The sequence below is a fragment of the Euphorbia lathyris genome, chromosome 8 (assembly GCF_963576675.1).
Source record: "Euphorbia lathyris chromosome 8, ddEupLath1.1, whole genome shotgun sequence".
NCBI classification, from domain to species: Eukaryota; Viridiplantae; Streptophyta; class Magnoliopsida; order Malpighiales; family Euphorbiaceae; genus Euphorbia; species Euphorbia lathyris.
In genome coordinates this window covers 70,118,756-70,142,738 of record NC_088917.1, presented here as the reverse complement: position 1 = coordinate 70,142,738, position 23,983 = coordinate 70,118,756, and the positions used below count along the sequence as shown (strand labels likewise).

The following is a 23,983-nucleotide window of genomic DNA, read 5'->3' as shown; positions in this document are numbered from 1 at the left end:
AATGATAGAAAAACTAATTTTCTTAAACAATAATTCTATTTTTTACAGGCACGAAAGAAATTTAATTGTATTTAATTAATCAATTGACTAATGGAATGCTCTTTGAATCCGAATTTATAATAGATGAAGGTTTTACATGCCCATCTCACATGTGTCTTCCTCTCCCTCAGTCTCAACGATTGTCCTTAGTTCGTACGAAAATTTCACAGGGTCTCCCAATATAGAAGGTCGTAGACAGCGCTGTCAAGTCTTTTCGTACGGTTATAGTCCATACGGCCTCTGACCTTTTGGAATCGGGAGCACTTTGTCTATCTATCAGATCGTATCAGGAATCGTCAGAACTCGACACTCCAACACCACACGGCCAAACTTTAATCTACATTTTCTCGTACAAATATACCAACATCTCACTAGGTTTTAGTAAGTTCTCTAAAACAATCACCTCTATGATCACCTTATTAGGTTGTACGTAGGTCGAAGGTCGGGGCAGAATGGGCGTACTCTTCACTACAAGTGGTTTTCTCACATGCGATTTCCCCACCACCGACTTTCATTTTTTCCCTTCCACCAACTGGCTACCCTTCGCCGCAACCACCTTCCTTTTCCTCTATCTCACCCCGACCAGTTTCAGCAAGGGTTGGATCCTTGGGAACGCCCAATAATCTCACTTTCTTCCAACTTGCTTCACTAGACATGCTCAATAGCCAACAAACCCAAACCACCAGAAAGTAGGCCCAAACAGAAACCAAAATTTCTAAGAGCATGGTTTAACAAGAAAGAACAAACCTCACTCTCTTCATATTAAAGATCTCTAAACAAAGAACAATTATGATACTCCTGCCTGACACCTTCACCACGAGTGACGATCTAAGCTTTCATGGATAAGCAACTTCCTTTTATAGAAAACATCGGGAAGATGAAGAGTCACACTCATTTTATAGAAAAAATCGGGAAGATGAAGAGTCACACTCATTATTACCGTTTACAACTAGCTAGATCCACGTGTCACTCTGACTCAACCGTCACTTCTTGCCTATTAATGACGCATGCTTTGCACAAAACACACTTCATCATTAGATACTCATAAATGGCAGCATTCCAAACGACGCTTGACACTCACACATGTTACCTTTTAGGAAAGGCACAATAATGGGCACACCCCTCTTCGCAACGCCAACTATTGCACTCCGCTCTCCTTTTTCAAACCTCACATCAAATTGTTCAGATGCCACATGTTGGGGTGACTAATTGGTGAAGGATATAGGCCCATGGGCCAAACCAGCCCATTTGAGCCCTCTTCACCTATCCAAATGGCGAGCAGCATGAACCTGATCCACTTAGTCTGTTGTCCAATGTATTATGAACATTGAACTAGATGTCTAACTCTTATAAATAGTAAGACTTCATTAATGGTAAGGACTCTCTCTCTTGAACTCTCTCTTACTCTTATTGGTCATTAGTCTTTTGATGTCTTTGTCTGGTATGAACTTGAAAACGTGTTCTCAGAAAACTTATTCCAGCACAGGAGGAGGATAACAGAAGAACAGTAACCGAAAATCTCATATCTCTAAAGGTTTAAATCGTTTGTTAATTTCTTTTTACCCAAAATTAAATATGATTTCTAATACATAACTAAGCACATTGCACCACTTCTAAACTATAGTATAATATAAACATGCCTTACTTTCTTATTTAAAAGCTAATATAATGAATTAAAAAAAATACAAGTCTCACGAGTACTAATATTTATTTAATTAAGCACGTTTCAAAATAATACAATTTTCTTATGCAAACCCTATAGAATATATTCTTCTAATCTATTATTGTGATCCACATTCATGTTACTAAATCAAGTTCCTAATCTTTCAAAAAATAAAAAAAAAATCAAGTTCGTAATAAAATAAAGAAATTAATCACGTTTCAATAATACCATTAACAATAATTATATACACCGTTAACAACTGGCATGTTGCTAAGGGTAATATAGTAATTTAAGGAATTTTTGTTTATTTCTTTTTCTTTAGGGTTTTTTTTTTTTTTTGAAGCATTCTTTAGGGTTTTAATTAATTTAAAGATCTGAATAGTTTGAATTAAGGTTCGGGAGACCTCTGGGTTTTAGCATATGGGGCCCATAATGCTTTTGTGGTTTATTTGTCGCAATACCACAAGTTTTGATCTCAGCCGTTAAAGCATGGCCTGAACTTGTGGCTACCGTGTGATTATTATTGGGTTGACGTGTCTCATTCTTGACGGAAAATACTTTTTTGTGGTCTTATATTTTCTTCATTATTTATTAAGGTCCAATTATGCTAAATTGCCAATGTTGGCAATGAGATTATTTCTATTAATAGATAATGAGTAAATTTAATTTAATTAAATTTAGGATAAGTTAACGAGTCAAATATCATTTTTTAAGTTGATTTATGAGATCATTTTAACTGTAAATTTTTAAGAATAATGAAATTATTATTATTATTAGATTTATGCAACTGATCTCTGAACTTTAAAACATTATAAAGACATTCAACTTAATATTATAATAGAAATAAAAGATATCCAAAATATTTGTTACTGCATCTAATTAATCTGTTGATACATTAATAAAATGGTAAAACTCTCAAAATTATTGATTCTAATCTATTTAAGGAATTAATTGTTACAAATAATCAAGTTGAAATGGTTAGTTGTAATGTTTTGAAATTTATGAAATCAGTTGCAGTTTTTGGACAATTTGAGAGTCGGGATATGTAAGACCTTATTATTATTTAAAATAAATAAATGTATGTTTAAGTGTTGAGAAGGCTACTTTTTATTTGTGTGATCTTAAATCATAAAAAAGAAAAACTAGAGACGTGGGTTAATTGTGGGGAAAAAAACAAGTGACACTTTAATTAAAAAGAGTGGTCAAATAAGGAAGTGACAATGCAAACAAAGAAATTCCAACAAGCAAACAATGTTATGTCAACGTCCACTAAACACAATCTTGTATTTTTGGTTTTGGAAATTTATAAAATTGGCTACATCTTTAAACTCATTTACATACATTGCTATCAAATTAGAGTAATATAATCATTCTGTATTAGACTGTCGTAGTTTTAAAAGTTAAAATATATTTCGTTAAAAATCTAAAAAAAATAGACAAAATGACCAAATGTTTTAAAATGAAAAAAAGATAAGGATCTTATAATGGTCATATTTAGGAAATAATTGTTAGCTATTAGCTGATTTGACTAGCTGATTATATAAACTTATTAATTAAAACTTAACTGATTGCTAATAGTTGTTTGTGTAAAATTACAAATAAAGACATGATAAAATAAAACATTATTTGGGGTTAAAGGGCAGTAATGATCAAAATGTTAATAGTGACAAATAATAGAGACTTTATAATATATTTTTCAAAATACGGGGACTAAACAATGCATTACGTAAAAATGAGATGACTAATAAATTATTTACCCTAAATGTAATCTTGTTTAGTCGTCTCATTTATTAGTCATCTCAGGTCAAACTAAGGTAAATTACATCAATGACCACTGAACTTCAAAACGTAATATAAAAGCCATTGACCTTTATATTTTGTTACGTCTGTGGTCACCATTACCGTTGATCCACTTTTTTGACCTTTGACTTTCTCTTCAACGGGTTAGATAGAGAGAAAGAGTGAAGTTGTGAAGAAAGAAGAAAAAGATAGTAAAATAGGAAGAGAGAGAAATTATAACCTACTGAACAAGAAGTTAAAGGTTGAATAGCTTTTATGATATGTTTTAAAGTCTAGTAACTATATTGTAAAAATGGATAAAGTTCAGTGGCCATGGGTGTAACTTATCCGGTCAAGCTTTCAGAATCATAAAATCTATTCACACTCAACTCAAACGGTTCAATCGATAAACCATAAACCGGACACTTGTTTATGAGCTGGAACACATTTGATATTTTTAAGCTTCCATTACTTAAAAAAATACAAATTAGAATTGGAGTGGTGGAAGATAAATGTGGACGGAGCGATTTTTCAGAGCCAAAAATGTAGTGGGTGGGGAGCTGTGATACGTAATCAGGATGGACATTTTATGGTTGGGACGAGCGGAGTAATATTTGGGGTCTTCGAATCAAAGATGGTTGAAGCTTATGCACTAGAGCATGTGGTGGGCATAAGATCATTAGATGAAGAGGCTAACGTTTGAGACAGATGCACATATATTGTTGTAGATGGGGTTAATTCTACTCTTACAAATCTAAATTATTTTAGTGATTTAATTGAGGACTGTAAGGCTATTATGTTACGTCATTTGTATCAGGTGACTTTTGTTCCTATGCTAGCTAATAGAGTGGCCCATTGTATAGCTAGAAAAAACTCTTTCCAATGTTAGTAGTTCGTCGTTTTATGCCTTGCCAGATTGGATTGAGTCGGTAACTGATGAGATATTTCTGCCTCCGTTATTCTTTGTTTCAAAAAAACATCACTATTAGTTGCGTAATTTTTTTTTTAAAAGAAAATTAGTTGTGTAATTATACTATAGGAATTTTTAAAAATGGTTATATTCTGAACTTATTATTATTCTTCAAACAAAACTTATATATACTGAATTTATTATTACATTGACGCTTTAATTTATTATATTAATGTTATAAATTAATATTAAGAAACATATTAGTATTATTATTACAACAACAACATCAAAGCCTTAGTCCCGAAATGATTCGGAGTCAGCTAACATGAACCATCATATAAAACCGTGAAATCAAATCGTGTCAGCGACACAAATTCGCTCCCTCCACTCCGTCCTATCCACTACCATATTTTCCTCAATTCCCAGTAAACTCATATCACTATCGATCACCCTCCTCCAAGTTTGCTTAGGTCTTCCCCTACCCCTCACCACTACATCCCTTTGCCACTCTTCGGTCCTCCTAACCGGCGCATCAAGCACTTTACGTCTCACATGGTCAAACCACCTTAGTCGGGTTTCTCTCATTTTATTCTCAATAGATGTAACCCCTACTTTTGTCCTAATTATTTCATTACTCACCTGATCCTTTCTCGTATGACCACACATCCATCTCAACATACGCATCTCCGCCACCGACATCTTATGGATGTGACAGTGTTTCACTGCCCAACACTCCGTACCATATAACAATGCTGGTCTGATTGTCGTGCGGTAGAATTTTCCCTTCAATCTATTAGGCATGCTGGGGTCACAAAGGAAACCCGTAGCACTCTTCCACTTCGACCAACCAGATTTAATCCTATGAGCAACATCTCCATCTGTTTGGATAATAGATCCTAAATAGCGAAAGCAATCCAAGGCCTGAACAACTCTCCCATCTAGGGTGATTTTCCTTGCCTCCCTACTCCTATGGCCGCTAAACTTACACTCCAAATATTCTGTCTTACTTTGGCTCAACTTAAAGCCTCTAGATTCTAGAGTTTGTCTCCATAGTTCCAACTTTCTCTCCACTCCTTCTTTCGTCTCATCAACCAACACAATATCATATGCAAACAACATGCACCATGGTATACCATCTTGAAGTGAACTTGTTAGTTCATCCATAACGATGGCAAAAAGAAATGAGCTTAGTGCGGAACCTTGATGTTGTAACCCCCGTCCCGGGTCACGTTGAAAACACATAGGAAACTAAGCAATTATCATAATTAAGCACAAACACCAACATAACTACAAAAATGCTCCTCATTTATAGTCGTCTATCAAAATCTCATAACCAAAGAATTAAATAGCCAATCAAACAATTTAATCTGTCAATAATATTTACTTAAATTTAAGCAAATAATCCAATCCAATAATATAATAAATCCTAATGAATGTCTATGAACTTGCTAATGAGAATGTGACGTTTGTGCTGGCCAGCCTGAATGTAGAGTAAACCTGAAAATCTAGCAAATAGAACAACCTCTGAACCTAGCCTGAAAATTTCAACGTGGCAAAGGGTGAGCTGCTTACTCAATAAACATAATTACCTATATTTATATACAAGAATATATGTACACACATATATACAATTAATGTCATACATTTTACATTTAATTAATCCAATAATCAAACAATCAATCAATCAGGAATAAAAAATATAAACATATCATCTTGTACATGACTCGATTTACTTCAAACAACAAAATTATAATTTTATTATCTTTATTTTTAAGGGCCCAGCTAGACCTAAGTGAAATATACTCAATGGTATCATGGTTAACAATATTCCAACGTGTGTGCACGCCATCGCCCTCAGTTTCAGGACACGTGCCCCTTTCATAATGATTTCTTTTTCCTTTTCTTTTCAGTAATACGGTACTGTTATCGTCCCCAGTTTCAGGACACAGTACAAACTCAATTAGAGTAAAATAACATCCTACCCAAGTGTCTGTGATCACAGTATAAACAAACCTCCAGACCATTGAATATACTCACTCAAGCTAGCTATTTATGTTTTGTTCTAACCCAAACATTATCCAATACAATTTCGTAATTCATAAACTTCTGAACTCATATGCATTCCCATTCTATCATGGTATAATTTCACAGCTAATACCTTAATAGGTAATTACATGAGCAACATGATTTTAAAAGGAACAAAGCCTTATATCAATAAATTCAACCATACAAAGAACATTTGAAACTCCAAATCTCAAATCACCATGTATATAAATCAAGTGTCAATTAAATGAGAACCAAATACTCAACATTCATTCAACGTACATTTAATTATTCAATGACAAAATATCAATAGACACTCACGTAAATATATAAATATATATATAGACATATATATAAACATAAGCAATTAAGTTTACCTCTCGTTCTAAAAAGCTAATCAAATTATTCAGGTTTTAATTGACCCGTTATTGGCTCCCCGGAGTGTCGTCGGAGTGCGGTGGTCAGCCGTCGGAGGTTCACCAGAGTTCAGAAGCGTGAACCGAAACTACCACGAGATAGCCAATGATTTGGGGAGTCCAAAAGTACACTTTCTTCACAACTAAAACCGCCTAAAAAGTTAGGATCTAACACTTTCACGGTAAAAGTTACGCGCTTCGGTCACTACTTTTTGCTTAGAAAAATATCAATAGTGGTCTTAAAATCTTTCTCACGGAATAAGGAATTTAATGGTATAATTTTCGTTTCAAGGAATGACCGAGATAAGAAGTTACGGAGGAAATTAGGGTAAAAGAAAAAAAAGAATTGAAGTTGCAGACCCACGGCGTAAACGATTCTTCTGCTAATTCGAAAAACTCAACCTAATTCTCCACTAATTCTAATGATGTCAAAACTAATAATAATAATAATAATAATAATTAAAATAATAATAGTAAAATAATATTAATAATAATATCATTATAAAACTCAAAACCAATAGGTGATGTATACTAAATTATTATTAAAATTGTATTTTATATTGATTAATATATTTATCTTATTATAATAAAAATTACAAAATATCTACTGTAAAATTACGGATGTTACAGATGCACTCCAATCGTAATAGGGAACTCTTCAGTCTTCCCAACACTGGTACGTACACTCGTGCATGCTCCCTCATACATGTCCTTTATGATGTCAATATATTTCCGCGAAATGCATTTCCTTATCAAGGCCCACCAAAGTACTTCCCTTGGTACCTTATCATAGGCTTTCTCCAAGTCAATGAAAACCATATGTAAGTCTTTCTTCTTATTTCGATAGTGCTCCATTAATTGTCTCATTAGATGGATGGCTTCCATAGTTGATCTTCCCGGCATAAAGCCAAACTGGTTTTCCGAGATCTTCACCGTCCTCCTTAGCCTTTGTTCGATCACTCGCTCCCAAAGTTTTATAGTGTGACTCATTAATTTGATTCCTCGATAGTTGGCACAATCTTGGACATCGCCTTTGTTCTTATACAAAGGGATTAAGATACTTTTCCTCCATTCTGATGGCATCTTATTGTTTCTCCAAATTTTGTTGAAGAACGTCGTCAACCATTCGATTCCTCTTTCTCCCAAACATCTCCAAATCTCAATAGGGATGTCATCAGGTCCTACTGCTTTCTTTAACCTCATCTTATTTAATGCCATTTTGACTTCACCATTTTGAATTCTCCGCAGGCATTCATGATTTATCATATCGTGATGGATACTTATATCTCCAACATCTTGTTTGCGATCTCCATTAAATAAGTCATCAAAATAGGACCTCTATCGTTCCTTGATATCCTTATCTCCAACTAGGACTTTCTGGTCCACATCCTTCACACATTTAACTTTTCCGAGATCTCGCATCTTCCTATCTCTCATCCGAGCAATTTTATATATGTCTCTTTCCCCTTCTTTCGTATCCAATCTTGTATACAGATCCCGATTCACCTTTGCTCTAGCATCTCGTATGACCTTCTTTACTTCCCTTTTAGCCTCTTTGTATTTTTCGTAGTTCTCATCACTCCTACATTTCCCCAATATTTTATAGGATTCTCGCTTACTCTTTACTGCTTGTCGTACTTCTTCTGTCCATCAAGATGTGTCCTTACCCGGTGGCATGCTACCTTTAGATTCCCCTAGAACTTCCTTCGCTACTTCCTTTATACTATGCTCCATCTTATTCCATATCGAATCTATATCTAAATCCATATTACAAGTCCAAATATCTTTTTTGGTCATCTCATCCACAAATTTTTGTTGATTCTCCCCTTGCAATTTCCACCACTTAATCGTAGTCTCCACTTATGGTGTTCGTTTTCTTATACATTTTCTACTTCGAAAATCAAGCACCACTACTCTATGTTGGGTTGTCGTACTCTCACCAAGGATCACCTTACAATCAATATAACTCTTTCTCCAAGCACTCCTTACTAAGAAGAAGTCAATTTGGCTCGCATTACCGCCACTCCTATAAGTCACTAAGTGGGATGTTCTCTTCATAAACCATGTGTTCATGATACTCAAGTCATAGGCTGATGCGAATTCCAAAATATCATTTCCTGCTTCATTCTTATCTCCAAAACCATACCCTCCATGAACGCTCTCAAACCCATCTCGCCTAGAACCCACGTGTCCATTGAGATCACCCCTAGTACCATCTTTTCATTCCTAGGAGCCTATTGCACCACTTCCTCTAAGTCCTCCCAAAAAGCTTGTCTTATAGAGACATCTAATCCTATTTGTGGTGCATATGCACTGATGACATTCACAACCTCATCCCCTATCACTAGCTTAACACTCATAATTCTATCGCTCTTCCTAGACACCGCTACTACATCATCAATATACTCCCGATCAATAAGAATACCTACTCCATTTCTACCGTTATCCTTTCCTGAGTACCAAAGCTTATAACCCCAAAGAGCTATCTCTCTAGCCTTGGCTCCAACCCACTTGGTTTCTTGTAGGCACATTATATTTATTCTCCTCCTCTTCATAACATCTACAATTTCGACTAATCTTCCTGTCAAAGAACCTATGTTCCATGTCCCAAAGCGTAACCTACTACCCTTACCCCTACCCCTACCATTACCGTGGACTAGCTTATTTACCCGCAACCCTTGCATATTTGACACCACCCCCAGGTCCTGGGGTGGCGCGCCGCTTCGGGGCGACGACCTAGCAACCCTTGCACATTTATCACTACACCCGGGTCTAGGAAGTGCAGCGCGTCGCTGAGTAGGGAACACCCTCACGATATTTATATTGTGGTTCATGTCATAAGATGTGGCTAAGTTTTACGCTGGCCGCCATAAACCTACCGCAACCCTCATCCTTTGTCCGGGCTTGGGACCGGCTGTAAAGGCCACCAAGTGACCCTCACAGGCGGAGTTATTAGTATTATTATGTTCTCTTAGAAAAATACTTTATTATGTTAGAAGGATAAAAGAAAGTAAAAGTATATTTTTTATAGAATTTTTTATTACAGTTAAATCTTTAACTTCTTTTAAGATAAAATTTCATTAACCAGAATCAACGTATAAAACATGGTGAATAAAATTAGGAGGGTTAGTATTCCACTCCATTGATTCTGACAAAGAATGACTCGCTCTTGCTAACGCATTTGCGACTTCATTCACAGAACGTCCTATAAAACTAACTTTCTCACCAATAAAATATCAGATTTTTACAAGCCATTAAGATATCATAAACTGAACGGAAGCTTGGGCTTTAAATATGAGACATCACATTAAATCCGATCTGATGCAACTTCGACAGCCGTCATTCCCTTCTCCTTGAGCCAGCTTAAAACCTCCCTAATGGCGACTACTTCTCCTTCTCTTGGCCGGAATGTGCCTAGAGTTACTCGAGAAAAGCACCATTTAAAAGCCTCTCATTATCACGTAACACTACTCCAATACCTAATCTCGATGAACTTTGAATTACTAAAGCATCGACATTGGCTTTTAAGAGATTATGATGTAGTTTCTGCCACCTAATATTAGCAACTACTGATATATTTTGTGTTGCAGATTTGCAGACATTCAACGGCTCGTCTGAGCTACTTTACAATCTTTTAAGGATAAAAATGTTGTTTGAAAAATATATTCTTTATCTTTTCTGATTTTTCAACCGATCTGATTTTGATAACCATGGCTACATATAGGTGTTACGCCCGTGTCCAAAAATATTAATTATAATTTGATATTAGATTATATAATATTTTCAAGTCTATTAATTAACTAATTAGGTAAAATACAGTTAGTAAATTTCTTGTCAATAGTTTATTAGAATTTCAAAACCATTTGTTTGTGTAGTGTAGTGTAGAAATTAAATGACAGAAATATACATTTGATATTATTGCTGAATGAATTTGGTTTCGAGAATAGATTGGTGACTATAGATCAAAGGAAATGAAATTTGTTATAGAACGTAATGTCTAGGATACAGGTCTTACAGTAATGAATTATAAGGTAACTTAAATAAATCAATAGTGGAAAAGTTGATAAATATTCATTTAAGAAGTTAGGAGTTGTTTTTTTTAGAAATTAGAATCATATTTTGGACCCATAGTCGTCCGTTATTTTGTCTCATCGTCGTACCTGATGCCGTCTAGGATCGAGTGTGACAATAGGTGCAATTCAACTACACAGTGTTTGATTTCTTTTGGAAAGGACATGTGCTGAGGTCGGCCTCCGGTATAAACTCTGGTACCAAAATCAGTTCTTTTAAAGCTAAAAGTGGAATGTTTATGATGTTTTAATAATGAAGAGAGAGAGAGAGAGAGAGAGAGAGAGAGAGAGAGAGAGAGAGAGATAATTACCCTTATTGATAGGTGTGAGAAGATGTTAAAATATCATTCTGATCTTGGGTCTCGTGGTGAAATGTCTTGGCGATTTAGATCTTACGCTTGCTTTTCTAGTGGGCTCTCTAGAGCGAAATGGGCCTTTGGGGTTGGGTTCGAAACAGATGTCCCCCCATTGTTTAGTTCGGACATTTGATGTGAGGATGGGGGAGTTACTACTACAACACTTTGCATTTATCTCGAAAAGTTATTATCACCAATTTAATGTATGTCATTTGGTAAAGGCAACAATTACTTGCCATTGGAAAGATATATAGATCTAAGTTGAGCCATAAGACTTATTCACCTTCGGTAGAACTTGGATATAAAGATGAAAAGATACCAAGATTCATCATTTTTTTCTTCAAAAAATGAAAAGGTTCACTTTATGTTTAGGTTAGCTCCCTTTCAAGTTCTTTTACACATCTGTTCCTTCTTTCTTGTCTTATTTTGTGTGAAATCTTGTACATCTATCCTTAGTAGATTGAAAATACCTTTTTTAAGCTCGTCAGTGTTGGGGTTTAGTGTCCTATAGACAATTGTTCTAGGATATAAACTTAATGTAAATGAAATGTTCTTTATATCATTTGTTTTAATAAGATCTGGTTTCATAACTATATATAAAGGCAACCTCTTTTAAGAACTAAAAAAGTCTAATAAAAGGAAATCCCTAAGTTTGTTTAAAGTGATTATAAAGTGTTCATACAAGCATGAAGTGAGACGAAACTTTATAATAAACTAATAAACTTAAAACCACCCCAAGTCAAGTAATATGTTTAGAAATAGGATTGACATATCACTGCTGAGACTTGCATATAACAATGTCTTCTGTCGAGACAGAGAGCTGATCTCACAAGCTTCAGATATGCAGATATCTGGACAGTTACATGGATCTGATGAAAGGGAATTCATTAGGATTGGGGACCCGACTTGAGATAACAGGATGGGTAGATTTATCCTTGTCACCTGTTCATCTCATTGGTATTAATAGGTATAAGTAATCCTAAGACTCAAAGGAATGTTAATTAGTGATTCTGGATTATGGAATGTGATGCTTTGATCTTGTTGTAACACGATCCATAACAGAGATGACTCTGGGGTGTGAACGGCAGACGTTGGGTATCACAAGAAGTAATTGCAGGATAGTTATACATTGGATTGAGCATTTGTCACTCCTGATAAATGGGAGATACGTCCAATGATCGATTGTGGAAGTAAAACGAACGTCTCGCTATATGTGACTTGACATTATCCATAGTCATAAGATTTTGTTCAAGGATGTAGTTGATAAAAGATCGAATTATACTGTAACTAATACGGAAAGGTCAACGACAGAATCAATCTGTCTTCTTATAGCTCTAGGGGAATGTTTCGGATCTGCCAATCACATTTCGCGTACTCATTCCGTTATGCAAAGATTAAATATAATTCTGAGAAAATTAATTTAATGGTTGCATACGGCTAGAAGCAATAAGAACCTAATGGGTCACACATAAGACTTGGAGCCCAAAAGAGAAACAGATGTTAATTAATTGATGGAAGCCCAACTGAGTCCACTAAGGCCCAGTACATAAGAGGGGCGATTTTATGTATATAAAATACATAAATAATTAATTTGATTTTTAATAATTCTAATTAGATTATGATTGTGAATTAAATTAATTAAAGGATAAATAAGTTAGAAGGTTTAATGAGATTAAATTGCTTCTATTATTATCATGTCAAGTTATTATTATTATCTTTATATTTAGATATAATTATAGATAATAACTAATAAGAATTTTATTCCGAATTAAATTCTTATTCAGTAACCTAATTCTATCTAACTAGGGTTTAGATACAAGAGAGTATATATACCCCCCTTACATGAGAATTTCGGCCAACCCTAGCTAACCGAAGAGAGAGAATTTCGACACCCCCAGTTGAGGACGAAATAATCCACCGCTTCCTCCCGTTCCAATTGATTATTAATCTCTTTCTCTTATCCTTGATCTTGTGTTGATTTAATAGAGGCAATCTACTTTGGTTGCTTTTATACGGTTGAGTTCTAATCATATTTTGAATTGTGTTTTTTGTCTTGTTCTCGGGAACTCGGAGTAAGAGTTGTGGGCACTACGATTGCAACGGTAGATAGATCTTCAAAAGGTATTTCCTTCTATCACTCTTTATATGAAATAACGATTAACGGATCTTGATTAATGGAAAAAGGTTAAAATTTTATATTTCCACTGCCAAACGTTAGCCTATTTTCCTTCAGTCAGTTGTGAAATGTCAAACTTTCCTCTTCATTAAAGATTTCTTGGACGGATGATTCCTATAACAAGGATACGAGTTTACTTCTGGATAAGCTAGAGGTCGTTAATAGCTACTATATGATCTTCTTCCCCAGTATGGCATGATATACTAAAGAATTTATTTTTGTTCCCGTAAGTCAACGAGACCGATTAGGGTATCCCAGACTTGTATTAAGAGGTGAAGGCTAAGGGGGTGTTTGTTTACCTACTTTTCACCTCCTGTTTGCCTTTTCATTTTAAAAGGCAGAGTTTTAGGTGTTTGGTTAGGCTTCTTCTGTTTGCCTTTTACAGTTGAAAAGCAGCATTAGTGTTTGGTTAGTGACCTACTGTTTGCCTTTTACACCTGAAAAGCAGCCTTTTACAAAAGTAGAGAATCTCTGCTTTTTGGAAAAGCAGCTTTTTCCAACAGGAACCAGCAAACAGCAACATCAAACAGCAAACAGCAAACAGCAACAGCAAACAGTAGGTAAAACAAACGAGCCCTAAGTGAAGGCACGAGAGGATGGATGACCTAAGATGGGATAGCCTTCACACAAGAGAGGCTCCAGGGCTTGAGTCCAAGCTAATAGTAGGATGAAGGATGATGCCTTCATATTATATGAGGCCCATTTGAAAAGTATTGCATGATTTGAACTTGGTTGTGAGTTAAATTACTTCTATTTTTTATTTTTTTTATTTTGTTTTTATTATTTTGTTAAATATTTATTTGTCATATAATATTATTTTTGTGGAGCTTTATTGAATTTTTTTTGGTAGAAAAGGAAAGGAAAGCAAAGCAAAACAAGCAACTACATCGGGATTAGCCTAGGAAAGCTAACCCCAATCTTATCCTCTAAAAGAAGAGGAGAAAGAGCGATAGGGGGAACGGTAAGGGTAGAAACACCTAACACCCCCTCATGGCCTGCCGCCGGCAAGTGATCTGCAACACGGTTCTGCTCCCGGAAAATGTGGCTGAACTCAAGGATATCAAATGAGGGGCTAAGCCTCTTAATAGCTTTAATAAGGTTGCGGCTATGAAGACCCATGGCATGACTACCCAAAATCATATTGATAGCCTCCAAGTTATCTGACTCTACAGAAAGCCTCTTAACACCCAGCCTAATCGCCAGCTGGATCCCAGAGAGAATGCCCCAGAGCTCCGCAGAGAAGGAAGAACCCAAACCCAAATTCTGGGTAAGCCCAGAAAGCCAGGCGCCTCCCGCATCCCTAAGAATTTAATTAACTAAAATTTTAATTTAATTTATTTTATTATCCATATTTATAGTTTAATATTATTTTTAATTTAAACATTTTTTAATATAAATGTATACTAATTGGGCATGTTAAATTGGGTTTAGAAATTACCCAAAAAAGAAATTGGGTTTAGAAATTACTTTTCTTACTTATCTCAATTCAACCTGAATCTGATATAAATATAATATAGACTAAATTGAATTTAAATAAGATAGTTTAACCTAAAATTCAATAGGTACGTATAATATTGGTGATGCATATGCTAAGGTGGCACTATCATACATATTGATAAGGTATAATTGTTTTTTAGTTTCTAGTAACAAATTGGACATAATACATTGCCCGTCTGGTTGTCCAAAAACGGTAACAGACCCCTTAAACTTTAAAATATCATAATTAATCCTCTCAACTTGTTTATTTGGAATAATAATCTTTCAAATTACTTATTTGAACCAAATAACATTTCAAATTGCTTATTTAGAACAAATAATCCTTAAATCTAAAAAACAAATCAATATAATATTATAGCAGAAATAAAAAAATGTCCAAAGTATCAGTTGCTACATCTAACTAATTTGTTAATACAACAACAAAAATACAAAAAAAAATCTCAAAAATTATAAATATTAAACTATTTAGGGGGTTAATTGTAACATTTTGAAGTTTAGTTGCAGTTTTTGGACACTTTAAGAGAGCGGGATATATTAAGCCAAGCCAGTAGTGTTCACATGGACCCTGATGACCACGGTGAATTTGGTCATTCATCGTTAGATGTAGACTGATTAAAATCTTAAGGTGGAGATTCAAAACATCTTAAGGCTTAGATTTAATCAGCCTATATCTAACGGTGAAGCGAACAAACTATAATCAAAATGAAAGTTTCACAAAGTTAAATGAAAATGAAAGTTCCTTATTCCAGAAGGTACCTATATAACAAAATGAAAAATAAATAAATTATTTGGACTTTTTTTTTTTAAAAGCAATTATTTTGGACTTTGTTAATTAAAGAAAGACATCAACCAAAAAAAAGTATTAATAAAAAAAGAAATATAAATTATTTCAAAGGAGTATATATTTCTTAATTCTTACCATTGTTTGTTGACCCATACAATGTTAAGTCAAAAATTGTAAATTCCTACTCCTTTAATTTGTTCAATGCTTGTCTTTTTTGGGAGGATGCAACGACGACGTACTGTATTCAAAACGCACAAACAAACAATAATATCAGCAAATATATTTTTCAAATAACAAAAGCCATCATTCAATTATACAAATATCTTTGAACATAGGAATCAATTTATTCTAAAAAAAAACTGAATATTACCAAAAAAAAAAAAAACCTTCAGGGTTAATACAAATCAATTAGTATCACATATATATATATATATATTTTTTCTTTACACCAAACATCTCCGTTAGTATGCAAAAGGATTTTCATTGATTGGATATATTACTTCTAGAGAGTATTATAAAATTTCTCTAGATAGATATATTAAGCAAAATAAAATTTTGTGTGCACTTAGTAATTTTGAAAAATTAGTCCAAAATTAATTGTAAAGATATGATTTAAATTGGGATATGATACCCTTGATTTGTAAAAAAATTTATTTTGAAGGAGAGAAATTTTACTACACGGCTAATGTATCACACTATTTGTGCATCGAACGAATAATTTGACGTCATATCATACCTTTAGAATGTGGAGTTTACAATTTAGACTCTAAAGTTTATGTTTTTAGGTCTAAAAATTTATATAAATAACTAATTGAAAAATATTTAATTAGTTAATTACTATTAATATTTTATTAATAAATATATAACGTGACATTAAATTATAGAAAAATTATATTATGGACCGAGACCAGTACTGATCTCTTCACTCAAATAATGTCACATTAGACCAGTACTAGTACTGGTCCCGACTAATTGTAGAAATTTTCCAAATTATGACTTAACGCATCAAATTTTCAACCTCACACATAGTAAAATCTCGCCTCGAGCCAAAATGACCCTTTTACCCCTCATAACTAAAAAAAGAAAACATGAAATTAAAATGAAAATTACCTGCATTTATCAGGAGCTCTCCAAGAAAAATTAGACAAAGCTTTAGCATGAGGAGTTGCCAACATAAACCTTCTCCAATCTTGAAGTATAAGCTTCAAATCATGAATTTTATTACCCAAACCAAAGCAACAATTAGCATGCATTGTGCACACCAAATTGAAATCTCTACTTGGTTCACAAAATCCCCCAAAATATTTAGTGTCTAGAAACCTCATTTTCAATCCAATTCGGTTGATAAATGGATCAAACTTGATAATATTGAGAACATCTTGATCATGTTTTCCTGGAAATCTCAATCTTGATGAGTACCAAAATTTGTAGAATTTGATGCTTCTTTTATTTGATTTCACATAGTTGAATCCTCCATTTGGACTGTTATGTCTATTTTTTGGATCCCCCATGTAATTGTCACATGCTATTTGGAAATCCACGTTCTTGTAGAAGTGCGGAAATGGGTTTCGAAGCCACACTATATCTGCGTCCTGTTAAGGAAACACGATAAAGAAAAATTAACGAAATGATGATTTGGAAATAGGTGTTTGATTATAATTTATGGTAATATGGATAAAAAAAAAAGATGATGTGTGTACATATCATTATTTCTTTAATTTGGATTTTAATATTAGTATATGCAAAGTTGAAAGACTTATATGTTATAAAGTAAAGTATATGGGTCAAAATGTTAATATTGTTATAATTGAAGTGTTCATATATATATCTTTCCCTTCAAAATGCTTGTCATTTATACAAACGAATGGGTGTTTGGTTGCTATTTTTCATATTCATGTTTGTCTTTTCATTTTAAAACGAAGAGTTTTAGGTGTTTGGTTAGTGATCTCATGTTTGCTTTTTACACCTGAAAATTAGTTTTTTACAAAAGCCAGGAATCTCTGCTTTTTGGAAAACCAGATTTTTCCAACAGCAAATAGTAGGTAAAACAAATAGATCTAAGAAAACATTAGTTACCTTCCTATTTATTACAATATAAATAGAGAAAAGTTAAAAAAAAAAAACAGGTAATTTCATTAATTTATAAATAAATGAATATCTTATTTTTTTTTTTTTACGAAAGAGGGCATAAATTTTACTTGTTAACAATTCAAAGAATTAATGATATTCGGAGAAACTTTAATTCTTGATAATTTTCGTTTTGAGATAGTTTAAGTATTGTTTGGTTAGGAGAGGGAGTGGATTTGTAGAGAGAGAAAACTCCTATAAAGGTGATTTTGAAAAATAAAAAATATGATTTAATGGTAAATGTCGTTACGAACAACTTTAATTCTTGATTTTTTTCATTTTGAAGTTGTCAACGGTAATTTTAAGAAGTTAGTTAAAGTTAAGTGGCCACTAGTGTAAAAAAAGTGTAAAGTTCAATTTTCATACCATTAAGAATTGAAATTCAATAACCAAAATATTAAAATGGATAAAATTTAGTAGCCATGGGTGTAATTTACCCTGTAAATTCTATATGCTCTTTTACTTGTTATCTTATTTATCGTATCATGAAGTTAACAATTCACATCATCATGTCAACTTGTTACGTCGCTAATATTTAATTTTTTAATTATTCAATACTAGTCAAGTCAATTTGACATATCATCAAATATCAAATTCATTTTTTCTTATAGTTTATCCGATTATTCAGTGTGAGACTCGTCAGACACCCTTTAAGTGAATCATCCTTCAATTAAAGCTTTCTATGTATGCTAGGACTCGAACTCGAATTCATATTGTTGTTTGTGGTTAAGGGTCTCAAGTCGCTTAAACTAGATCTCGAATTCAAGTCATACCGTACGCAGAAAGCTTTAATTGTGAGAGGATCCACCTAAAGGATGTCTGACAAGTCTCGAACCGAGAAATCGGATAAACTATAAAAAAAATATTTATTTTTTTAAAATTAACATATTTCACAACTTGCAAATCAATAAAACTGGAAGAATTATTTTTAGTTTTCAGATATAAATAATACAATAGTTCTCCCAAAATATTTATTTGAATGGTCACAATTCAATTAGAAGTCATTATTTCAAAAGGGGTAAGATATTTCATGAATGTATCAAATTGAATTATTGTATTTTTTGAAAAGGCTGCTGTAACTTTCAATAACAAATTATTTATTCTCGCAATTAATTAGTCATAGGTTATGCTATTAATTGACTCCATTAATTTTTTAGAGTATGAGACATAAATATGCTTATAATGATAAATTTCACAGCAATAAATGATGATGATCCTAACGTAATGGGCCTAAATAAAATAGGCCCAAATAAGGAAGCCCATAAGAATAGGGGCACTTTTGACGTTACATTAAAGAAAAAAAAAAGCATTTCCTCTAATCTTTTTGTTCATGCAATTTACATATAAATTCACTTTTAAAAAACTATCTACAATTATATCAAGTAATGATTTTGAATTATGTTAAACTAGTAAAATCAGTATTTTTAATATATTTTAAGGATTAGAATTTATAAATTAGAAGTTTAGAATATATTTTCTAGGGTTTGTGATTTATGAATTGGGATCTAGAATTTTTAAATTATAATGTAAAATCATAATATATAGAAAATAATGATATATTAAGAATTAAATTTGGTAATATGACTTAGTTATAATTTTATATTATGATATTCATGTATTTGACCCTTTTGTTTAATCTTTTTGTTAATGTCTTAATAGAGACTATTGCTTACTTTGTTTTTTACAAAATAATCTTTTTATACTTTCATTAAGACAAAATTAGACTACTAAAATAATAAATTTACTTTTCGTATTTCTTTCCCTCCTAAATCTATATTTTCAATGCAAATTTCTTTATTTCTTCTTAAGTTTATGGCTCAATTATAATTATTTACGTTAATACAAATTCTCTCGTATTATAAATAATAATAAATTTTAAAAATATTATCAAAATTACATTAGTAATAAAAAAAACGACATATAAAAAAGAATAAATTAAAACCTAAAACGACATATAATAAAAAAAAAATAGAGAAAGAAATTCATCCCCCTCCGTTTAAGTAGATCCTAATAAAGTTCATCCTATAATTTAGAGACAGAAGTACAAAGAATTACGAAATGTCTAACATCATTACGAATTCTGATTCCGCTGCTATTCTAAATTTGAGTATGTAAACTCTATTTAGTACCCTCTCAAATCTTCCAATGTTTTAATTCGAAAAAACTCATTGACAACACTACTTACATTTTAAATATGTTTTGCTATAGTATTCGAATACATTTTCTTCTCATAAATTTTATATTACTCACAACTAGTGAGATATTCTACAGTGACTCGGATTTATCGAGAAAAGAGAATTTGAGGATGCAATTACAGTACCCTCAAACCCTCTTTCTAATTTGGAGGGTCATTCAATCGTCGGGGGTGCAACAGACATCTCGTGCAACTCTCCCTCCACTTGTATAAATGACTAATTTGACCTCCATGGCGTTTCTAATTCAATGATTTTGATAAAATTTTCAACAATTGAAACAAAGGGGAAAAGGGTAATACCGTAAAAACAAAGTTGTAGCCCAACTGAAGAACAGTAGATAAGAAATCAATTCGTCTCCACATCATCTCCAAGTATGTTGGAGTCATGAAATATGCTTCACTTGAGAAATTATCCCCTGGTTGGCTGTGGAGTGAATAACAATGTGGATGCATTGCTAAGCAACGAACATGGGCTTTTTCGTCCAATGAAATTATCACCAAATGCTTTATTAGCCTGTTTGTGTCGTTTCCTATCTTAAAACTCTCCAAGAATACATCAAATATTGATTCCGGTTCTGCCCATGCCTCGTTTAATGTTGTTAAAATTACTGTTTTGTCCTTCATTGCTGCTTCTTTTAAGATTTTTCCTAAATCACTTTCATTGTACCCCTGGAAGATAGAAAATTGTGGCTGCTAATTATTTAACAATCATGTATAAAAATTCATTTATTGTCATCATATATATTATTAGAAAACATATAAAAATAAACATTATGATTTAAACGATTTATAATTATAGATTAAAAAATTTATAAACAAAGAATTTGACAGTTAAAAAAGATATGAGTCAATTTTTCGATCAAACAATATTTATTTTGCAAAATTAGATTTCGTATTTTTAATAATTTACAAAATAAGTCAAAAAATAATACAAACCCCTATTTACAAACTTTTAAATGATGAGGAATATATTTACAAATCGGTCAAAACAAAATGTTTATTTTTATATTTTTCTCTATATATTAATATAGCATTATTTTTTATTTTAATTATAATTGAAAAATTAGGATAAAATTAAAAAAAATGTTAATTTTTTAGTACATAATGATTGATGCCAATACGACTATATTTGAGTGTGGATATTTTGTATTCTCACTAAGAATACTCTCAAATTTCATATAATTCCTAATATAAAATCAAAACTCATTTTAAACTTGAAATATTTACTTTTTTTTTTTAATATCATATTATTTCAACATTTTAAGTTTGAATAGATATCATAACTATATTTATTATAAAAAAAATACTTTATATCTCTTCAATTTTCATCAATTCTTCACCAATTTCATCCATTAATCTTATATTGATTGGATTTTCTTTTTTTTTTTCAAGTTGCAATCTTCTATTTGAGGAGAAAGAAAGAAGAAGGAAGATTGTCTTTCTTTTTCTTCCTAATACCGTTCTGTTGTTTTATTTTTCTTCTTTTTTTGTTTAATAAATTATAATTGAATTGCATATATTTCACCAAATCTTTTATTCCGCTTGAATTGCATCTGTTGTTTGTTATCTTTTCATTGGTAACTTTTTTCTGTTTTAGCAAGAGCAGAAATGGTAGATCTTATACGTAGATCACTACATCTACGTGATTGCAAAAGAAATGACTTAGATCCGAAGATTCAGAAGAGTTTAAAAGCTGAAGATGGGATTATAAGTGTTTTTCTGCAAATTTGGTGTTTGATGAAGTATATATTTCATATATTGTTTATTTTATCTGTACCTTTAATGGTTTATTTTGCTATTTGTAGTCATTTTTTTTACCTTTATGGATTTTTTAATAGGCATAACTTGTACTTATGTAAGGTTTTATTCGTTACTTTTCTTGTTGTACTTGATGTTTTGTTATCTATAAAATGATGTATGCACTATTATAAAAATAAATAAATAAATAAAAAATGAAGCCCCTTTTTCCTAGCTCTAGGCGACCACACTACTGGGCTATGTTCTAGTTTGGCCCCAGTTGTGACTCTATCTTAGAAAATATAATATTGCATTTTCTTTGACATGTGTGGGATCATAATACTCGTGTCAAAATGTATATAGTCGATTTGATACGTAAGTTCATGACCTTTCACACTTTTATTTTTTCATGTGGCGTGGGACATATTTAGATGAAATTTTGATTTGAGATATAATGTAAGCTTTGATCAGCAAATAAGGATATATAATTAATAAGTTTAAGTGGGTATAGATCCAAGTATGGTATAGGTACCAAACAGCAGAATAAAAAGACATCAAACTATAAAATAAGACAAGTTGCTACAATGACTTAAAATGGACTAAAAATTGCAAGCACATGTGACATAATAATATAGTAAATACAAAAAACATAATTAATTAATATTTATAAAAAGAAGAAAAACTTTCTATGAAGAAGCAACTTTTATTAAATTAATTAACAAAACGACTACCTTCTTGTTGAAAAATAAACATATAATAAAAAAAATTAATATTAATAATATCTCCTAATTCTCTCAAAAAATAATCATATCTCCTAATGACTTTATTTTAATAAGTATATTCTACATCCGCCGGCAGCATGATGAACATCCCAATTTTCTCATTTTAACTTCCTCTGATATTCCTACCTCTTTTTTTCTTTTTCTTTTTTCCTACCGGCTGTTTTCTGACCTTGTTTGCTGTTGGAAAATATTTTTTTTCAAAGCTTTTTAAAGTGTAATCAAACATCTCCTAATCCTATTACTGTTCCATTTCTGGTTTTCTATATCCATATATATCATACAAAATGCTCATATACATACTTAAATCAGAAAAAAAAAAAAAAATCAGAAAGAAATTAACTATTTAATTAAAAAAAACTGACCTGGTAGATGGAGAGATTTGAGGAAGAAGAAGATGGAAGAAGAGATTGAAAAGGATAGGAAGAGTGATAGAGAAGAAGGAAGGAAACAGCAACTCCTAAAATGAATAAAAATGCTATTCTGTTTATCAGATTATTACTTTTCCCCCATGAATTTGAATTTGAAGAAGATGGAGACGACGGCTTCTGGGTATGATCAGCTGCAAAAGTGTTCATGTTTTCCCTAATAATCACTTCTCTCTCCTCCTTTCTCTCTCTCTCTTTCTGATCTGTCTCTTTGTATTCCTTTTGGTTTTGAATATTCTCTTTTTGAAGTTGCCACATTACGTCCTCTTATACTATTATTATTACTAATATTTATCAATAATTATAATTTTGTACACTATTTATTTAATTAATTAAACATTTATTAATCTCTTAAATTAAATGTTATTAAGGTTTTATAATATGAAAAGTCATTTGTTAATTTGATTTTTAATTTGTTAGTTACTATTGAGTTTGGTGAATTCGAGGGTACCTGAGATAAGACACAAGAGCGGTCAATGAGGGGACGAGGAGCCAATATAAGGAGTTATAGTTAATAATGAGGTGTGGAACCTCAATCTTGCAGTCGGTTGGCTTCTCTATGGATAAAATGGAAGCTACAGTTTGCAATAATCTTGGCGAGATCACAATGGTCCGCCAAAACAAGTCTGATACCCGAGCAATCATCCTCATCATCTTGCATTAACGAATTGATAACCAACTGTAAATCTCCCTGCACAGTGTCACATCAGTGCTTGATCCAACTAAGTGCTTCCCAGTAAGAGATTACCTTAGCCAATGTCGGTGGGAAAGCCCCCAATAGTGACCCAAAGCGGGCAGCAACAAACATTCCATTTGAATCTCGTATAACGGCTCCAATCCTAATCATGTCGTCCATTTTTACTTATTTTACTAGATGTCTCAAGTTGGATTTCAACGGGATATATCGTGTTTAATTTTTTTTTTGGTAAGAAAGGAAAGGAAAAAAACAAAACCAATAAAAAACCTACACCGGGATCAGTCTAGG

The 23,983-nt window shown here is 32.4% G+C and overlaps 1 protein-coding gene across 3 annotated transcripts; it reads right to left on the bottom strand.

The window, feature by feature from the left end:
* Positions 1-5,805: 5,805 nt before the first annotated feature.
* Positions 5,806-23,222, bottom strand: LOC136203020 (uncharacterized protein At4g15970-like). Of its 3 annotated transcripts, none has more exons than XR_010674690.1 (5): positions 22,936-23,222; positions 20,355-20,723; positions 16,844-17,325; positions 15,869-15,971; positions 5,806-5,926 (listed from the first exon to the last, which is right to left on the bottom strand). XR_010674690.1 is itself a non-coding variant. In XM_065994052.1 (4 exons), exons 1-4 carry the CDS (start codon positions 23,146-23,148, stop codon positions 15,932-15,934), a joined length of 1,104 nt encoding a protein of 367 aa, XP_065850124.1. In that variant the 5' UTR covers positions 23,149-23,222; the 3' UTR covers positions 15,717-15,931. The 3 variants fall into 3 exon arrangements, 1 of the variants encoding a protein (XP_065850124.1); XR_010674689.1 differs by lacking the exon at positions 5,806-5,926 and adding an exon at positions 15,197-15,705; XM_065994052.1 differs by lacking the exon at positions 5,806-5,926 and having other exon boundaries at positions 15,717-15,971.
* Positions 23,223-23,983: the final 761 nt, after the last annotated feature.

Excerpts from the sequence above, each read along its gene's own strand:
- LOC136203020 (XM_065994052.1), bottom strand. The coding sequence starts at position 23,148 with ATGAACACTTTTGCAGCTGATCATACCCAGAAGCCGTCGTCTCCATCT. Across the intron at positions 17,326-20,354 it reads GCTACAACTTTGTTTTTACG|GACGCAGATATAGTGTGGCT; the intron begins GTATTACCCTTT and ends TTTCCTTAACAG. Across the intron at positions 15,972-16,843 it reads AGAGCTCCTGATAAATGCAG|TACGTCGTCGTTGCATCCTC; the intron begins GTAATTTTCATT and ends TTTTGAATACAG.